Below are 18571 nucleotides of genomic sequence, written 5' to 3'. Positions count from 1 at the left end.
TCTATTACCGAAAAGATTAACCTTTATTTTCACTTTTACCCCCAAATTTCTCTCTATTTCCATTTCTGCAAATACACCCACATCTATATATATATATATATATATATATTTAAGTGTAAATTTGTTTTCCTTTGTTTCTTGAGCCTCTCTTCAACCATCAATTTCTTCGATTTGGTGATCTGCTTTCTCAGACCCAAAAAACGAAAAGAAAAGAAAAAGGGGGGGTGTTGATCTTTGTTCTTGAGCTGATTGGGGTCACTGAAAAGTGACTAATGGCTGAAAATTTTCTACTGGGGATTCTTGAGAGAGAGAAAGAAAGGGGTGATTGATTGGGATCGTTTATGGAGATGGGTTTGTGAGATTGATGAGGATGATGATGAGTGATTGTTGAAGGGGTTGAGAATTTATCTGTATAGATAGGGATTTTTGGGGTGTTGGAGGGTTTTGCTTTGATTTGTGTGTGGATTTGATATGGGTGGGTGTTTTCCATGCTTTGGATCATCAAACAAGGATGGGAATGGTGTGAAGGAAGTGGGGAAGAAGGACTCTGTAAAAGAATCATCAGCTGCTCAGTCTCACCATGTGACCAGAGTTGGTTCAGGTAACACTTTTTTTTTTTTTTTTTTTTGAAAAAATGTTTTCTTGGAAATAATTACTAATGGGTATTTCTTAGGTTTTGTGTTTTTGATTGTTTCGATTGGTGGGTTTGTTGAATTTCGTGTTTCCTTGATTTGGTTCGAGTGTTTGGATGAAGTGTGGTTGTTAGAATTTTCTGTTAGTTTGATCTGATTCACCCATGGCTGTTTCTTTGATTTGGGTGTTCTCTGAATTGGGGTTTTCTTGATTTTTCTTTGTCACAGTTTGTTGATGTGTGATTACTCTGTGGAATTGTTTATGGCCCATTCTGTTTGATTATGCACTAGTGTAGTGTTGCTGGAATTGTTTTGGAGATCCGCTCTTGCTCTTAGATTTGGGATGTTCAGACATTTTGCTTTTGGGTAGTGAATTTTTGTACTGGTTTATTGATCGATAAATTGTACTTCAATTGATGCAGATAAGTGCTTTCCAAACGGCAATTTTGGATCTAATGTCGTTTCCATTAACTAGTTATATGGAATTGGAAGTTGGCATATAGCAAATGGTAAAATGTTGTTTGACAAATGCAAGTTTTGCACTAGATTACATGGACTAGGGTATGAGTACGGGTGCAGTTACGTGTCCAAGCGTCAAATTTTCCTTCACCTAAATTTTGGGATATTAGGATATGCATCCAAAAGTTAGATATGGGTACAGAGACATGCTTCAAACACGCGCGCGCGCGCATGCGCACACACACACATATATATTTTGATAAATAAGCAAAGTTTATTGAAAAAGTATCAAGACGATACAAAGAATACAAAAACAAGCCTAACAACTAGCAGCAAACATAAACCAAAACAGCACTAAACAACAAGACAAAGAGCAAACAAAACAGCTGCTAAATCAAGTCCTCTACAAAATCAACAAAAGTCAAAACATCCGCGTCCACCATCAACGATATCCAACTATGCAGCGCAATGAACAAACTCCACTCTGCTTCAAACACATATATATTGCATATTGTATCATTTTCTTAGCTAAGATATTGTCAAATTATTTAGAAATGTACTTTAAATTAAATAGGATTCAAGGAAAATAGGAATTTTGTCTCTCATTCGTGCAAGGTTCTGAAAAGCGGTTGCGGTCGCCGTAACGGTGGCGGTGACGCGGTTGCGGTTGCGGGGTGTAAAGGCCGTAGTGTAACGGTTGCGGTAACCGGAACCGTGAATTTTTTTATTTTTTGCACAGTTTGAAAAAAACTTACCGATACGCATATTTTTTTTCTATGATCATATTTATTGGGTTAAAAATAAATATTGATCAATTTTTATAAATTTTTAAGTATGATCCAATATATTTCATATTTTTAAATCACTATAAACTGAGTTTTTTACATTTTATTTTAATAATTAATGACTTTATATTTTACAAAAAATCAATCACTAACTATTATATATAAGATAAATAATGACAAAAGTAAAAGAATAAATAAGAGCCTAAATATATATATATATATATATATATATAAATATATATACATATTTTAACCCAACCAAATAGATAATAACCACACTTATTATTATTATTATTATTTTTAAACAATATATAGATAGACACACACAAACAAAATGGTTTAGTGATAGTAGCTGAATAGAATAGCATACATCTTATAGTTTCAACAAATCAATAATATGTTCTACATCTTCCCTCTTCTCTCTCTCTCTATCTCTTGCTCCTCTATTTTCTCTCTTTATTTCCTTCTTCTCTCTATCTCTCTTCTCCCATTTTCAGCTTTTTTTTTATATTTTTTTTAAAGAAACAGTTTGGAACCGTTACGTAACGGTGCGTAACAGGCCGTTACGGCACCGTTACGACCGCTACAGCAGCCGCTACGGCCAACGTACCTGTGAATCTCAATCACACTGCAAAAGCGGCCGTAACGGGTGGCGGTAACCGCCAAAACCGTTACGTAACGGTTGCGGTCGCTTTTTAAAACCTTGCATTCGTGTGAAAAGCTAGAAATATGTGTTTACAGGCAAATGTAAGCATTTTCTTCTTCAAACATCATATAAATGTGGAGATTCAGGTGTATAAACTTGGTAGGGGTTTTAGACACATATCCGATGGATATGGATATGTGTGGGATATGTAACATAGGTTTTGCATAAGAATGTTAAGGTCAAGTAACTCTTCATACAAGGACAATCCAAATGACTAGGTCTTATCCATCATGATTTCAAATTGTATACCTTACGCAATATTGAGTTATAGTTCAAAATTTATGTGTTCCACTTGGTGCATAGCAACTAGATAGTTGTATTTTTGAATTCCTTGTTTGCCTTCCAATTTACTGTATCTAATTCTCTTATTTTTTAGACAAATCAAAATCGCGTAGTAATTCTGATCCCAAGAAGGATCCTAAGAAAGAACCAGCAGTTCAAAAAGATGGACCAACAGCACATATCGCTGCACAGACGTTTACATTTCGTGAGCTCGCTGCTGCCACAAAGAACTTTAGGCCAGAGTGTCTTCTGGGTGAAGGTGGGTTTGGACGTGTTTACAAGGGGCGCTTAGAAAGCACAGGACAGGTCCGTTTTGATGTGTTAAACACAGATATCTGACTACTAAAAGCATTCATATTCAGTTGCTTGGTTTACAATATCTTAGAATTTAGATTTGAAGGATTAAAAGGACTAATTTTTTGTAGATTTTGCCTGTGAACCTTCCGTTTGTAAAATATATTTGCAATGTTAACCACATATGGTCTGCAATTTAATGACATTTGGTTGGTTGAGATAATTATCTTTGCAGGTAGTTGCCGTGAAACAGCTTGATCGCAATGGCCTTCAAGGAAATAGAGAGTTCTTGGTGGAGGTTCTCATGCTTAGCCTCTTGCACCATCAGAACCTTGTCAATTTGATTGGTTATTGTGCTGATGGGGACCAGCGGCTCCTTGTTTATGAGTTCATGCCATTGGGATCTTTGGAGGATCATTTACATGGTTAGATTGTTTTCCTTTAGGTAGCATTTATGAATCCATGGTATGATGAGATGCTCATTTATATTCATGCACTGAGTTGCTTGTGCTATTATTTGATTTAACATGAAACTGAAAAAGGCATACTTATCCGGACTTGTTCTAAACCCCCCCCCCCCCCCCCCCAAGACTAACTTATAGTTTGCATTATACTTAAGTGGTTCTTGAGTTTGCAATATTATTTATTAAGTGAAAACATGGATTGGTCAATGATTGATTGAATTACTATTGTGGGACAATATTCTACATATTAATGACATTTTTTTGTTACGAGCTATGTTGCATGGACTTGGGTATTTGATTCATCTAATTCTCATATCCAATGACACGAATGTGGCTAGATTTCGTATTTCTTAAATACTTCTTCTGTTTATTTTGTGGCTAAAATGGTGTTTACAAACTACCATAGGAATCTTACGCTTCCACATAGTTATATAGTAAACTCAACCATTACACATTGTTGTTTGGTGCCTGTCAAACTAGATACGTTGGACGCACATCTCATACACTTATTCAACTATTGAGTAGGAAGGCCAAGATAAAGAAGTAGGATGATCATATTTTGGAATGAAAGATTCACAAAATGTTAATGAATCTTTCATTTGTGTTAACACTCAAAATATGTTTGAAAGAATAAATCTCTGTTTTATTGGGTGTCTTCTGTTACCTATAAATTCCATCGGACCCCAAATTATATGTTGGAAAGCTATTTTGGGTCTTCCAATTTCAATAAATGGATTATGGATAATTTTATTGGTTATTATGTATTGAAAATGAAAATTGACGACTGTTGATTGAAATTGTTTGGCCAGAATTTTAAAGTTCATTGGGAAACATTGGGAATGGTTAATTTAAGTCCTAGACCACGGAGGGCAAAAAGTTTATAAAGGCAATAGATGGAATTTATTGCAACAACAAAATTTCATCATTCAATTGAAGACATGTTTTTTGTTTTACCACAGTGGAAAAATGGGCCAGGTGTCTGATGATCTTCATTTGATTGGCATGGTAATAGCTGTGAGCAGCAGCAATAATGGTAGTTGCTAAATTTGGAAATTAGTGTGGCAGTGGCCACAGTACAGCATTGTCAATCATGTTGGTGAAGATATATTTTGGGATGGTTAGGGTAGTACTTGCCATACGTAGTAGTGGTAGAATGTGGCATGCTATTAATTGAATTTGGCATAGTGGTAGGTATAGCTGGACCTAGCTTTGTACGATTTAGTGTTAGTAGTGCCAAAAAAAGTGGTATGTTGATTTGGCATCGTGATGGCCGGCCTTAGTGGTAGTAGGACCTGTAGTTAACATGACATATTGTCACCAGTATTAGACTCCACGTTATAGTATTGAGACTTCATTTAAAAGTCGATTTATTTATGGTTTCCAGTATGAATGAAAATAACTTTCTTTATGCATCCATGGTTGGAGAAAGGGAGGCATTTTGGGGGGGATCTGTGTCTCTGCGTGTGTTTACCTTCCTTAAAGATATAGAAACAGACTATATGTGGCTCCTACTGTCTCTTTTGGGAATTGGGAGGAGATGATCCTTGACCTAGATGGCTGGAGCCTGGATCCCATCACAGCTGCTTACAAACGGTAGACAATGGCTGGCATGCTAATTACATCCATAATGGTCGAAAAAACCTCATAGAAGGCACTATGTTCATTGTTCCTTTGCTTGTTTTCTAGTGAAGCGAAGGAGCCCCATGTAGAACAATGGAAATTTTCACTACTTTTAACAAGCAGCCACATTTTGTACCTATGCACTGAAAGCTTGCAAAGAAATTTGGGCGTGTGTGGTATCGTTTTCAATTTCTGTATTCTGTTCATTAATTTGGGAAGCATGTTTCCGGAAATTTTGTGACTCGTGCAATTAAATTTGCGATTCACCACGTTTCATTATGATTCACTGTTATTCAGTTATGTTTTTGTTTTAGTTTACATAATACAAGAAACGATGTTGCTTTTGCCTCTCTATCAAAATAATAAAAAAACAAAAACAAAAACAAAAAAAACAGATTAATTGGTTTCTCCAAAATATATGTTTCACTACTAGTTTCTTTTGGAAATGTAACTCTCTCCAAAATATCTGTATACGGGTCACAAGTTTTCTTCTAATGAGTGTGCTTTCGGTAAGCCTAACCGATTACTTCATTTGATACCCATTTTCAGATCTTCCACCAGACAAAGAGCCTCTGGACTGGAATACAAGGATGAAGATTGCAGCTGGTGCAGCAAAAGGTCTAGAATATTTGCATGACAAGGCAAACCCTCCTGTTATATACCGAGATTTAAAATCATCAAACATCCTTCTAGGTGAGGGCTATCTTCCTAAGTTATCGGATTTTGGGCTTGCAAAACTAGGTCCTGTTGGTGATAAGACGCACGTCTCAACCCGGGTTATGGGGACATATGGTTATTGTGCTCCTGAATATGCTATGACTGGTCAACTCACGCTCAAATCTGATGTCTATAGTTTTGGAGTCGTGTTTCTAGAGCTTATTACAGGGCGCAAGGCTATTGACAACACCCGGGCTGCAGGAGAGCAAAATCTCGTTGCATGGGTAAGTGATTCTCTTTATATTTTTATGGTATTGTTTTTGTCTTGATGCATTCTCCTTAGCAATTAACGCAAATTGATGCATGATGACTTGGTTGGTGGTTAAGAGTTATGTTACCTGGAATGTGGATCGTTCCAGTACGTGGAACAGGAACGGAAACATGGTAAAGTGTGGTACGATAGGGGTAGACTAGTATATATTACACTTAAGAATTTAAGGTATTTCTAGAATAATTTTCTTTTAACTCTTAGGCATCCAATAAAATGTTTTTCTTTTTCTCTTCATTTTTAATGTTTTGTTTTGTTTTGTCAAAACTTGATTCATTTTAGATTTTAGTTCATTATATTTAATTTTTTTTCCTCCTAAAGTAACATTTAAGCAAATATATTGGGAAAAAATTTTGGGAGCGTTTTGGATCACTAAATTTATTGTTTTGGAACGGAAGTGTACCATATTTCGAAACGTATGTACCCATACGTAATTTGCAAGGGTATTAGCGTTTTTGGTAACACAGGTTAAAAGGGTACACAACACAACATTCATCAAACACTTCCCAACACAAAATTAAATATACGTTCAAACATTTCCTATTATTTTAAAAAAAAAAATTCTAGACTTGGACAGATTTTAAGACATTTAAAGAACACGAGTCTATCTCTTAGACACGCATGAAACACAATACAAGTGTGAATAAAATTACTTCGAATCCAATGATAAAAGAAAAATAAGGTAAATTTATACTTTTTTTAATAAATAATCAAATTTTATTAAAAAAATATTAAAGCGATGCAAAGAATACAAAGAAAACAAAGCAACCCACAACGGGCCGGAGCACAATTAACTAATCAAATCCTTCACAAAATCTACAAAAGTCAAAATATCCCGATTAGCTGAACCCATAACCCAACTATGCAACACCAAAAGGAGCCTACTTTCTAACCAAATAAATGAATGACACACATCTTGAAAAACTCGCATATTACGCTCCAATCAAACCAACCAAAACAAACAATGGAAAGCAAGTAACCAAGCCTTCCGATGTCTTTTCCCCACCCTAGCCCCACCCCCAGCTTTGTAACACACCCAACATAGACCCCAACATAAATTTATACCCATTCTACTCCTTTAGACTTTAAAAATTATTTATCTTTAAATTAGATATTCATATACATGACAATGGCATGTAGTGATTTTAATTTTTATTTATGTCATATAATAAATATGTAAAACTATATACTTGTGCATGTCTTATATTTTTTTAGAATTTCCTTATCGGTGTGTCCATATCATGTCAAGTGTCTATGCTCTTTAGTTGATGTTATAGTGTGCTATAGAACTAACACAAAAAAGTAGGTTTTTTTTTTTTTTTTCTCTCCAATTTCTGATTTTTCATTCTTGTGGGACATGGACTTGTAGGCAAGACCACTTTTCAAGGATCGCCGGAAGTTTCCCAAAATGGCTGATCCACTTTTACAAGGTTGCTATCCAATGCGAGGACTTTACCAAGCACTTGCCGTTGCAGCCATGTGTTTGCAAGAACAAGCTGCTACAAGGCCTCTGATAGGTGATGTTGTGACTGCTTTAACATATTTAGCCTCCCAAACCTACGATCCAAGTGCACCCACGGGTCATAGTAATAGAGTTGGTCCATCTACTCCTAGAAGCAGGGATGACAGAAGGAGCATGGCCAATGGGCTGGATAGTCCAGACGAGTCTCGACGAGGAGGACGCTACGGCTCGCCATCCAACCATAAGAATTCTCCTGATTTCAGAAAGAGAGACTCTGCAAGGGAATTGAATGCCGGTGCAGAGTTAGGTGGGAGTGAAACTGGTGGTGGATCTGGGAGGAAATGGGGCATGGATGAAGTGGAACGTCAGGACTCTCAGAGAGACAGCCCCATTAGCGCAGGGAGAGCAAGAGAGACTCCAAGGAACCGAGATCTAGATAGGGAACGGGCAGTTGCAGAGGCGAAAGTGTGGGGTGAGAATTGGAGAGAAAAAAAAACGAGCAAACGCAATGGGTAGCTTTGATGGTACAAACGAGTAATTTGAACCAGAAAGCCTGAGGGGCATGTCGCTTTGGATGATTTGGATGGGTCATCAGGAAGAAGAAAAAGGGTGGAGAATACAGAGAAATGTCATAACTTTTACTGTTGTGGTGTCAGTATTTGCCCCGGTAATAATGTTTATATCCGATTTCAACTGTTGTTGGTTGTCCTAATTATCATTCACAGTTCAAAGAAGTCAGTCTCATGGGGTTAGTGCTGTGATTTTGGGCATTTTACAGGTAGACCCCGCTATGGAATGATATATGTGACGTGCTAAATTATGTATTTAGGTTTTTTTTATTGGAAAGTTGGATGATACAGAAGAGAAGATTGGAAGATGTTTCATTTTGCTATGACCCCCACCCCCATTATATTGTGTGTTGTATCATTGTATGTGTATGATTGTGGGGAAATTTAGTGAGTTTGGTTTGGGAGTCCCATTATTCTTATGGCTTTGTACTTGGATGTAGTCATGTGTATGGATTCTGAGTTTGTCATGTTTTCGGCTTAATACAAAGAGGGTTCATCATTCTCCATCAAAGGACCCCTCTCTCTCTCTCTCTCTTCTTTGCTTGTGATAAGTAGTGAGTTTAAAGGGTGTTCATTTAGTAGTCTATTTTAATTCATTAAAATGAGATGGAATGAAGTAATAATTCTTTAAACAACTAAAATAAATAAAGAGATAAAGAACATTTTTCTTCAATTTATGTTGGTACCTAACCATGTTTCGATTGGGTGTCTCTATTTACAAATCGTATTTTGTCTCAAGGAATATATTTAATTATTTTGATAAATAAATATTTTGCTCAATACACACTACAATCTTCTATCTTTAGTCTTTTTCACACACCATACTCACAATCTACCCACAATCTTTCATCTTTACCTTCACTCCGGTGAGGAATCAGATGGAGAGGAGGAAAGCGACGTCAGTGAGGAATCAGACGAAGAATTCGAAGCCTATGATCAACATCGGTGGCCTAGGAGATCACGGGAAGAGAATTTTCTAATAAGAAGTTTGGATTGTACTATTGAGAAGAAAAAATTAGGTGGATCTGAGAGTGTAGTTAGGGCATTGCAACAATCCATGATTATCGAGAGCACCAAAACTTTATTTAATGGCAGTACAAAATCGAACTAAGTGCAGTTGTTTGATTGTTTTTAACCGAACAAATAGTGTTTGTTCGATACTTAAAAATTGAATATTTGGAGAAAGCTCAACACTATAAAACTGAACATGTACAATTTGTTCAGTTGTAGGTAGTTGAACATTAATTTATTATTCAACTCTGGATAACCGAACTAATACAAACGGTTTACCACTAGCATGTAAACCAAAATGAAAAAATAAATAAAAAATAACATTTTTATTGCTCCATTGTTCCGAATGAGTACTGTCAGATGTATCCATCGTTGAATCCAATTAAAATTTTTAATAATACGTATATTTTTGGTTATTTCTTTAAGGGTTTTTGGTTTTTGTTTTATGATGTTTGGATTCTTGAAAGACAAAATATGTAAGTAACACGTTTGAAATTGTTGATGTATATTATATTTATTATTGTCCTTTATGGTAATTATACAAATGGTATATCATAGCTTGTCCTTTGTAGTCATTTTACCTAAGGTTAAAATTGTAATAAAAAATAAACTAATTGTTGGTGATAATTACAAATAAAATACTGAAAAATACAAATAATAAAAAATACAATAACTATTGTAAAGGCTGAGGCGCGAAAAATTCGCTCTCTTTAAGGAGATTCAAGCCCTCTGCGGTTAGATAAAGCCTCATACCAGTGCAGCAGAAAAAAAACCTTGACTTGTCCCCCCAGGAGAGAAAAAAAACCTTGACTTGTCCCCCCAGGATGCAACAGTCTGACTAAGTCGTATGGTTCACCAATACTGCACAATTGGTTGAACCCAAAGCTTTATCACATACACCCTTTTTTATTTGCTTGGTAATCTCATACAAAACATAATAAAGCAACAAAAACTTCTTCACTCCACCAAAATAAGAAGATAGCTCAATATATATAGGAGAAAAAGCTTGGAGGGTTTTTCTTGGTGGATAAGAAAATGAAAGGAAATAGTGGGCAATTTCCTTGGAAGACTTGGAGACTTGACTTGACTTGGCGAAGACTTGACTAGGCAAAGAAAATGAAAACTTAGAGGGAAAGAAAAGAAAATCAACCCTATAACATATTATAATATTAAAATACCTGCTAACATTCCCCCACCTATTTTAATATTATAGGTAACAAAAACTGAAATTATTAGGCAAATAAGAATATTATGCATTATGGTAGGTGTGCTCTGCATTGAACCTCCATTAGTGAAACAATAATATCTACTCCAGAGCCAATAGTATGCTCAGCATTGAACTATGACTGCTTAAAGGAAATAAATAATTATTGCGCACACATAATATTCTAGGTGTTCATATAAGCTTTAAAAGCTAGCACATTGCGGCCTTGTGCGATCCCAGGATTCATGAGTGTGTTTGAGAATTAGCCCAAATCTCATAGGTAGCGGCCCCACTACCACACTCACATAGGTGAATTCTGTCAACGGTGCTCCTGTAACTATGACACCCCACTCAATAAGAGCTACATAAATTCATTAAGAGTTTTTTAATATCTCAACCTCTACAACGTTACAGGAAAAATGCACTTACATCATAGGGATGGATAAAAATTAATTTAGTGCATTTCTTACGGCCATCATATGATCAGTTTTTTCATTGAACCCAGTTACAAGATCTCTGGTCCCTGGGTTTAGTGTCCTTATACATGGCCCCTGCTATATTCAATGGGCTTCAACCCCATCCCCCTTGATGTATTCCAGACTCTATCTCTTGCTAAGGCCTTAGTTAATGGATCTGCAAGATTATCACCAGATTTAATAGAATCCATATTTATGATGCCATTATTCATATAAGATCTCACAATACTGTGTTTTTTTCTGATAGGTCTGGATTTGCCGTTATGATAACGGTTATTAACTCAACCAATTGCTGCGGTGCTATCACAATGAATCAATATAGGTGGAATCGATTTTTCCCAACAAGAGACTTCATTTAACAAATCTCTCAACCAATTTGCTTCTTCACTAGCTGTAGCTAAAGCAATAAGCTCAGCCTCCATTGTTGAATTGGCAATAACGGTTTGTTTTTTCGATTTCCAACTTATAGCACCACCTCCCAATGTAAATAAGTAACCAGTGGTTGATAGTGAATCACCTGACAATGTATTCCAGTCGGCATCACTGTAACCTTCAAGTACTACAGGATACTTGTTATAAAACAAGCCATATTTTATAGTATCAGATAAATATTTCATAATCTGCTCAATGGCTAGCCAGTGGTCACTGCCAGGCTTGCTAGTAAACCTGTTAAGTACTCCAACTGCATAGGCAATGTCAGATCTAGTACAGTCAGTCGCATAACGCAAGCTAACAATCATACTAGCATATTCCTTTTGATTAATTACATCCTTATCATTTTCAATAGGAAATAAACGTACATGAGGATCAAAAGGAGTAAGAACATGCTTGCACTTATAAAAATTATATTTTCTCAAAATTTTCTCAACATAATACGACTGATCAAGAAATATACCATCACAGCTTTTGGTAATTTTCATTCCCAAAATATAATTAGCCTCACCAAGATCTTTCATATCAAAATGGCTACTAAGCATATTTTTAGTTTCCACGATGATATGCAAATTAGAGCCAAATATAAGTAAATCATCCACATAGAGGCTAATAATGACATGTGAATTATAGTAGATGCATTTATCATATTCATTCATTTTATAGCCATTCTCAATCATGCAGGAATCAAATTTCTCATGCCACTGTTTAGGAGCCTGTTTTAAGCCATATAGGGATTTAACTAACTTGCACACTTTGCTTTCTTAACCAGGTTCCACAAAACCCTCAGGGTGATCCATATAGATTTCTTCACCCAGGTCTTCATTTAAAAAGGTTGTTTTAATATCCATTTGATGAATTTTTAGATCATGAATTGCAGCCACTGCAATTAATAATCTAATGGATGAAACTCTAGTAACTGGAAAAAATGTATCAAAAAAGTCAATATCTGCTTTATATTTATCAATAATTCCATCCGGTTTAAGTTTTTTCCTCAAAACCCATTTACAGCTAATAGTTTTACAATATGGTGGTAAATCTACTAATACCCAAGTTTTATTAGAGAATAATGATTTCAACTTATCATTTACAGCCTCGTTCCAAAAAACAGAGTCAGGAGATGCCAAAGCTTCTTGTAAAGTTAATGGAGTTTCCTCCACATTAAAAACATCATAATCAGGGCCAAAATCCTTTTCTAATCTGGCTCGTTTACTCCTTCTAGGTCCAAAAACTACAGTATCTTGGTTTTGTAAAAGAGAAGTAGAGGAAACGGTTTCAAATAAAATATTTTCTTGATAATTTTGACCTCCACCATTTTTAGATTTAAAAGGAAATTTTTCTTCATGAAAAATTGCATCACCTGATTTAAAAATTATTTTGTTTTCAATATCAAAAAATATATAGGCTGTACTATTTGTTGCATATCCAAGACAAGCACAAGTGGCAGTTTTCACACCTAATTTAGGTCTTTTAGGGTCCACAAGTCTAACAAAAACTAGATAACCCCAAACCCTCAAATATCTCAAATTTGGCTTATGCCCTTTCCACAACTCAAAAGGTGTAACTTTTGTTTTTTTATGTGGCACTCTATTTATAACATAACATGCTGTTAAAATTGCTTCTCCCAACAAATTTGGAGGAGCACCTGCTTCAATTAGCATAGCATTTGTTAAATTAGTTAAAGTTCTACTTTTCCTTTCTGCTACACCATTAGATGCAGGTGAATATGGTGGAGTAGTTTCATGGATTATTCCCAAAGACTGAGCAAACGAGTTGAATCCAAAAGATTCATACTCCTGGCCTCTATCACTTCTATATCTTTTAATCTTTTTACTGAATTGATTTTCAATTTCAAGAAGGAATTCTTTAAATTTTTCAAAAGTATCAATTTTATTTTTCAACAAGTATACATAAGTGTATTTTGAAAAATCATCAATAAAAACGATAAAATATCTATTTCCACCACGTGTTAAAATTCCTTCAAATTCACATAAATCAGTGTGAATTAATTCTAACAATTTAGTATTTCTCACCATACTTTTATGAGGCCTTTTAGTTATCTTTGCTAGACTACAAACTTCACATTTCTCAAACTTATTTGTTAGTCTGGGAATTAATCCTAAACTACTCATGACTCCCACATATCAGCTATTAATATGACACAGACGAGCATGCCAAAAATTCATTGAAGACATCAAGTAGACAGAAACATGTGCTTTCTTATTCTCAACATTTAATTTAAACATTCCATCACAAGCATATCCTTTCCCTCACAAATATGCCTTTTTTAGTGATTACATATTGGTCAGATTCAATAGTCTGCTTGAAACCAGCTTTGTTGAGCAAATAACTCGACATCAGATTTTTTCTTATGGATGGTGTGTACAACACATCTATTAAAACAAGCACACGTCCAAAGGTAAAATTCAGCTCAACATCCCCACACCCGAGCACTTTGGTTAGACTGGAGTCACCAAGCATAACAGTTCTCTCCTCATTAAAGGAGTGAAATCTTTGAACCAACCTTTATCATAGCAGACATGCCTATTGGCACCAAAGTCTGCCCACCACCCTTCCACAGATTGATCCATAAAAATATCTGTAATCATAGCCACAAATGGTTCTTCGGTGACATTAGCCTGTGGTCGAGACTGTTGTTTCTGAAATTTGCAAGTTCGAGCAATATACCTACTTTTGCCACACACAAAACATGTCACATTTGTCAGATCTTGTGAAGGGGGTTCTTGGTTCCATTTCTTTTGCCTCGGGTAATTTTTATTTTGTGGCCTTCCAATATTTTTCCAGATTTCCTTAACTGGTTTTAAGTAACTATTTTTATGAAATCGACTTTTAGGTAAAGTATTTCCAGAAGTTAAGTTTACATTTGTAGTGGAATACTCTTGTATCATAAGCTCATCTTATCCTTGAGCTTCCTCCTCCACCGGAATCCGTGTGATTAGAGTTTCCAATGACGTCTCTTTTTGCTTGTGGCGTATTGACTTCTGGAACTCCCTCCAAGATGATGGTAGTTTGTCAATAATACCTGCTACAATAAGGTTGTCTTCAATTTTGATGCCTTCGGATCTAACTTCAGCCACTAACATCTGAAAATCTTGAACTTGCTCTACCACTGATTTTTCGTCTATCATCTGATAGTGGAAAAAACGGCTTGCAGCATATTTTTTAGTGTCTACCTCCTCAGTGTCATATTTATTCTGCAAGGCCTTCCAAATTTTCTTGGCAGTGCTGTAAGTAGTATCATAATAATCATAAAATTGATCTGAAAGACAATTCAAAAGATAATATCGACATTTATACTCATCTGTGTTGTATTTCTCGATTTTTTCAAGATGAGCAGTATACTCCTCGTCGGTCATCTCTTTAGTGAGAACTTTGTTCGGATTTTTCTCGGTTAGGATATAAGCCACTTTGAGAAGACTGAGGTAGAAAAGTACCTTGCCTTTCCATCTCTTGAAATGGGCTCCCTTAAACCAGAAGGGCTTATTGAGAAAGCCGGTATTCTCGTTGGGCTTCTCCAGTACTGGCTCCATGAATTTTTGCTATTTGAATCTCTTTAAAATTGTTGGTGATAAGTACAAATAAAACACTGAAAAATACAAATAATAAAAATTACAATAACTATTGTAAGGGTTGAGGCGCGGGAAATTCGCTCTCTTTAAAGGAATTCAAACCCTCTGTGGTTAGGCAAAGTCTCACACCAGTGCAGCAGAAAAAACCTTGACTTGTCCCCCAAGATACAATAGCCCGACTAAGTCGTATGGTTCACCAATACCACACAATTGGTTGAACCCAAAGTTTTATTACATACATCATTTTTTATTTGCCTGATAATCTCACACAAAACATAATAAAGCAACAAAAACTTCCTCACTCCACCAAAATAAGAAGATAGCTCAATATATATAGGAGAGAAAACTTGGAGGATTTTTCTTGGTGGATAAGAAAAGGAAAGGAAATAGGTGGGCAATTTCCTTAGAAGACTTGGAGACTTGACTTGACTTGACGAAGACTTGACTAGGCAAAGAAAATGATAACTTAGAGGGAAAGAAAAGAAAATCGAACCTATAACACATTATAATATTAAAATACCTGCTAACACTAATTAATGGTGTTTCTTGAAACAAAATGTGGTGTGTAAATAGAGCCTCCCGTTTTGATTGGTTATATTAATAAAAATATATTGATCTATCTTGATTCATACAATCAAGCAAAGTAAAATCAAGATGTCCCATTCGTAGTAAATAACAAATCAAGATTGGATAACTATGAATAATCAATAACCGTCTTAAATAAATTTGAAAAATTCAAATTACCATAGAAAAAAAAAAAGGAATGTTGATCACAGCCATAAAAACCTCAAGCATTTGTATGAAATCATATACTTAAGCCTAAAGTCAATTTTTACATCATGACAGTCTCTTTGTCATTTTCAAATTTCATTAAAAGTCTCCATCATGAGATCATGTGCCTATATTAAATAGGAGTGTCAATTTCTTAAAATAGTTGACATTCAGAAGGGTTTTATTTACCATTAATGTATACTTTATTTATTTATTTATTTTTATAAACAAAGTGAGTTTTATTTGATTGTATAGACAATTCAACAACACTTGAATAATGGCTAATCAATGATTTAAAATTAACACACATCAATGTATATAGAGAAATTATATATTTACATACACATTCTCCATCATAATCCACAAAGCCCGTGCCAATTTGTCTTCACTCACTTGATTTTGAATTTTCAAAAATAATTTTTAAATTTTTGTTTCTTACTTTTTATTTTGATAATTTTTATTTTCAATATTTTAATCAATTACTTTGTTTTATTTTTATAATCATCTAGATGTATTTAAAAATCAAAGTATTTGTGAAATATTTAAAAAATTCAATGAACACAAAAATATACTAAACTTCTATATTTTTTTATTTAGTGAATTTTTTTTATAAAAAAATCATAAATTTTATATTTTTTGGATATTTAAATTATGTGAATTTAAAAAGTAAAAAATCTACAGATTGAAAACTAAGAAAATATTTTTAAGAACTTCAAAACCAACGAAATTGATTCTCATTTTACTTTCTCATCTTCATAGTGGGTTTAAATTACCCGAACAACGTGAGATCCTAATTCTATGGAATCATTCTTTCGATATCTTTTTCTCATAGTGTTCCAAAGTCTTACATAAAACCTTTGCCAAAATAAAAAATATATGAATAAAAAAAACAAAATAAAAAGAGCCCACATAAATATCATTGCCTTCAATATCATTTCCTCCTCTTTCCCTGAAAAAAAAAAAAGAAAAAAAAAAAACAATTAACTCCTTGCTTCATAACAGCCAGCAAAGAGTCATGACAGATGAAAATGATAATCAAACACATTTTTTCCAAGCGGGAACAGAACATACCGAGCTCACGTAGTCATCCATCAACAATTGCTTCCTCTTCTTCAAAGTTGAAGGAGGGGGGCTCTCCGCTGCCTGTCTTGCCAAGGCGCGCTTTGATGGCGTCAACTTCTGGGGAAAAAAATTATAAAATTCAATCTTGGAAAGAACTTTTTCTTAATTACTTACTAGTCACCAATGAAGTCAGCTAAATACTGATAAATCAGAAAGAAGAACAAGTCTACAACTATAAGATGGGGAAAAAGAATCAATTTAACCTTTGCAAGCTTCTTCTCTTTACGAGCCTGTCTCTCCCTTTCATCGAATTCTTGGTTTTCCCTCTCCACCAACCGAATGAGGGTATCACATCTCCTTGCTAGTTCTTGAGTTGTTCGTGACTTCACAAACCAATCAAAACGAAACAAGGGTGACGTACGAAATGCCGCCTTCAGTTCATCCCAGTTCCCATAGCCAAGCTTGTGAACCATGCAAATCTGTATGGAGTTTAGTAGGCAAAGTTGTATTAGATAAACATGACCGAATATAATAGACCAGCAGAGTATGCCCTCTGCACCAAAAGAATTTAGGTTTTTTGGAAAAAAAATTACCATGAAACGATCACATTCTTCATTGTACAGCTTCCCTTTGTTCTGACCATACTGGATCTTCAATTCAAGCCATGGGTTCTTGTATCTATCCAACTTCTTCCCAATTGCTTTCATTATCTCATCCTTACGAGAAATTCTAGCCTCCCCTCTTTCAATGTTCTTGATGATCCTATCATAATCTGAATACAACATATTTGCACTTATATCAAACCAGAACTCAATGTTTCAACAGATTCTTTTTTAACTTAATAATTAGGTTTTAAAAAAAGGCTCTACGCATTACAAATTATTCAGAAAAGGGGAAAGAAAAAGAAAAAAAAACTACAATAATTTATGTAGTGTTCTGCCACTCAAATTATTCAATAAAAGTACAATATGTCATATTCATGATAACAAAGACAAATTAAGGGCATTAACAAGATCTAGAATTGTGAAGTCCAGGCATCATTCCTGAAAACCAAATATCATAACATGGAATTAACCTAGAAGTTGTCATTGCATGGGATTAAATTTCACTCACCATTCAGCTCTTTGTATCTCTCTTTAAAAACTTTTGCATATCTTTCAACTTCCTCCTCTGATTTCCCTTCCATTTCCAAAGCTATATTGTTTATATCATTCCGACCATACTTCTCACAAGCTCTAATGAAAGTATTAAAATCTCTTCTACTCCACGTTGAAAATCCCTACAAGCCACAAGTCAACTTTAGACAAAGCGACAGACAACAGAAAACCATTATATGTTACATTGTTCACTTACCTCTTCCAATAGCCGCTCCTTTTCTTCCTGCTCTTCGGCAGTCAAGGGGTCTCCCAACTCTAGATGTTCAACAGTCAATTAGGATTAGGTTCACTAGAGAAAAGTTCAGATGGAAAGCATCATTAACAAGAAATGGAATATACCTTCTGGCTCATCCACGTCTATTGTGTCCTTTAACTGATTCTTTTGATTTGTTTGCTGAGAATTGAGAAAATAAAAATAAAAATAATATAAACACCAAGGGTTGCTAGATTTTCAACCTATTACAACAAAGTGAGGATCAAAGCATAAACAAAAGATACAGGAATCCAATAGATGACCCACCATGAGATAGCGTACTTCCTTTTCATACAGCTCACTTAGCCTTTGTGTGTTAAAAAACTGAAAATCATGCCTGAAAACAAGAGGCAAAAT

General features: G+C 34.9%; 2 protein-coding genes, 1 long non-coding RNA gene and 1 pseudogene across 5 annotated transcripts in view; 1 reads left to right on the top strand and 3 right to left on the bottom strand.

Annotated features, from left to right (window-relative positions):
- The first annotated feature begins 115 nt into the window (after positions 1-115).
- LOC114308055 (serine/threonine-protein kinase PBL27-like) lies at positions 116-8296 on the top strand (annotated as a pseudogene). Its single transcript, XR_014333719.1, has 5 exons — positions 116-601; positions 2959-3170; positions 3394-3583; positions 5792-6183; positions 7597-8296. The product of XR_014333719.1 is annotated as a serine/threonine-protein kinase PBL27-like (transcript).
- LOC145793127 (uncharacterized) lies at positions 845-2940 on the bottom strand. Its single transcript, XR_014333720.1, has 2 exons — positions 2579-2940; positions 845-1690 (listed from the first exon to the last, which is right to left on the bottom strand). It is a non-coding gene; the product is annotated as an uncharacterized LOC145793127 (long non-coding RNA).
- A 6003-nt stretch (positions 8297-14299) lies between the features above and the next one.
- On the bottom strand, positions 14300-14932 carry LOC145793943 (uncharacterized). Its single transcript, XM_082876857.1, has 2 exons — positions 14700-14932; positions 14300-14627 (listed from the first exon to the last, which is right to left on the bottom strand). Exons 1-2 carry the CDS (start codon positions 14930-14932, stop codon positions 14300-14302), a joined length of 561 nt encoding a protein of 186 aa, XP_082732983.1.
- A 1510-nt stretch (positions 14933-16442) lies between these two features.
- LOC114308054 (ISWI chromatin-remodeling complex ATPase CHR11) overlaps positions 16443-18571 on the bottom strand; it is a 9687-nt gene continuing 7558 nt past the window's right edge. The window contains exons 18-25 of one of the 2 annotated variants that reach the window (XM_028253539.2): positions 18482-18551; positions 18301-18355; positions 18158-18216; positions 17918-18083; positions 17398-17576; positions 17068-17283; positions 16814-16921; positions 16443-16691 (exon numbers count right to left, since the gene is read on the bottom strand). In XM_028253539.2, coding sequence (XP_028109340.2) covers positions 16674-16691; positions 16814-16921; positions 17068-17283; positions 17398-17576; positions 17918-18083; positions 18158-18216; positions 18301-18355; positions 18482-18551 — 871 coding nt within the window. In that variant the 3' untranslated portion in view covers positions 16443-16673. The remainder of the gene's footprint in view (positions 16692-16813; positions 16922-17067; positions 17284-17397; positions 17577-17917; positions 18084-18157; positions 18217-18300; positions 18356-18481; positions 18552-18571) is intronic. The other variant, XM_028253540.2, reaches the window with a different exon arrangement.

This window comes from Camellia sinensis, chromosome 6, assembly GCF_055761805.1.
Source record: "Camellia sinensis isolate YWXY chromosome 6, ASM5576180v1, whole genome shotgun sequence".
Lineage (NCBI taxonomy): Eukaryota > Viridiplantae > Streptophyta > Magnoliopsida > Ericales > Theaceae > Camellia > Camellia sinensis.
This window is presented reverse-complemented; position numbering and strand designations above follow the sequence as displayed.

What these genes read in the sequence shown, in the direction of transcription:
- LOC145793943 (XM_082876857.1), bottom strand. Translation starts at nt 14,932, where the DNA reads ATGGAGCCAGTACTGGAGAAGCCCAACGAGAATACCGGCTTTCTCAAT. An exon ending in GAGAAATACAACACAGATGA is followed by an intron (nt 14,628 to 14,699) that starts GTATAAATGTCG and finishes TACTACTTACAG; the next exon opens with CACTGCCAAGAAAATTTGGA.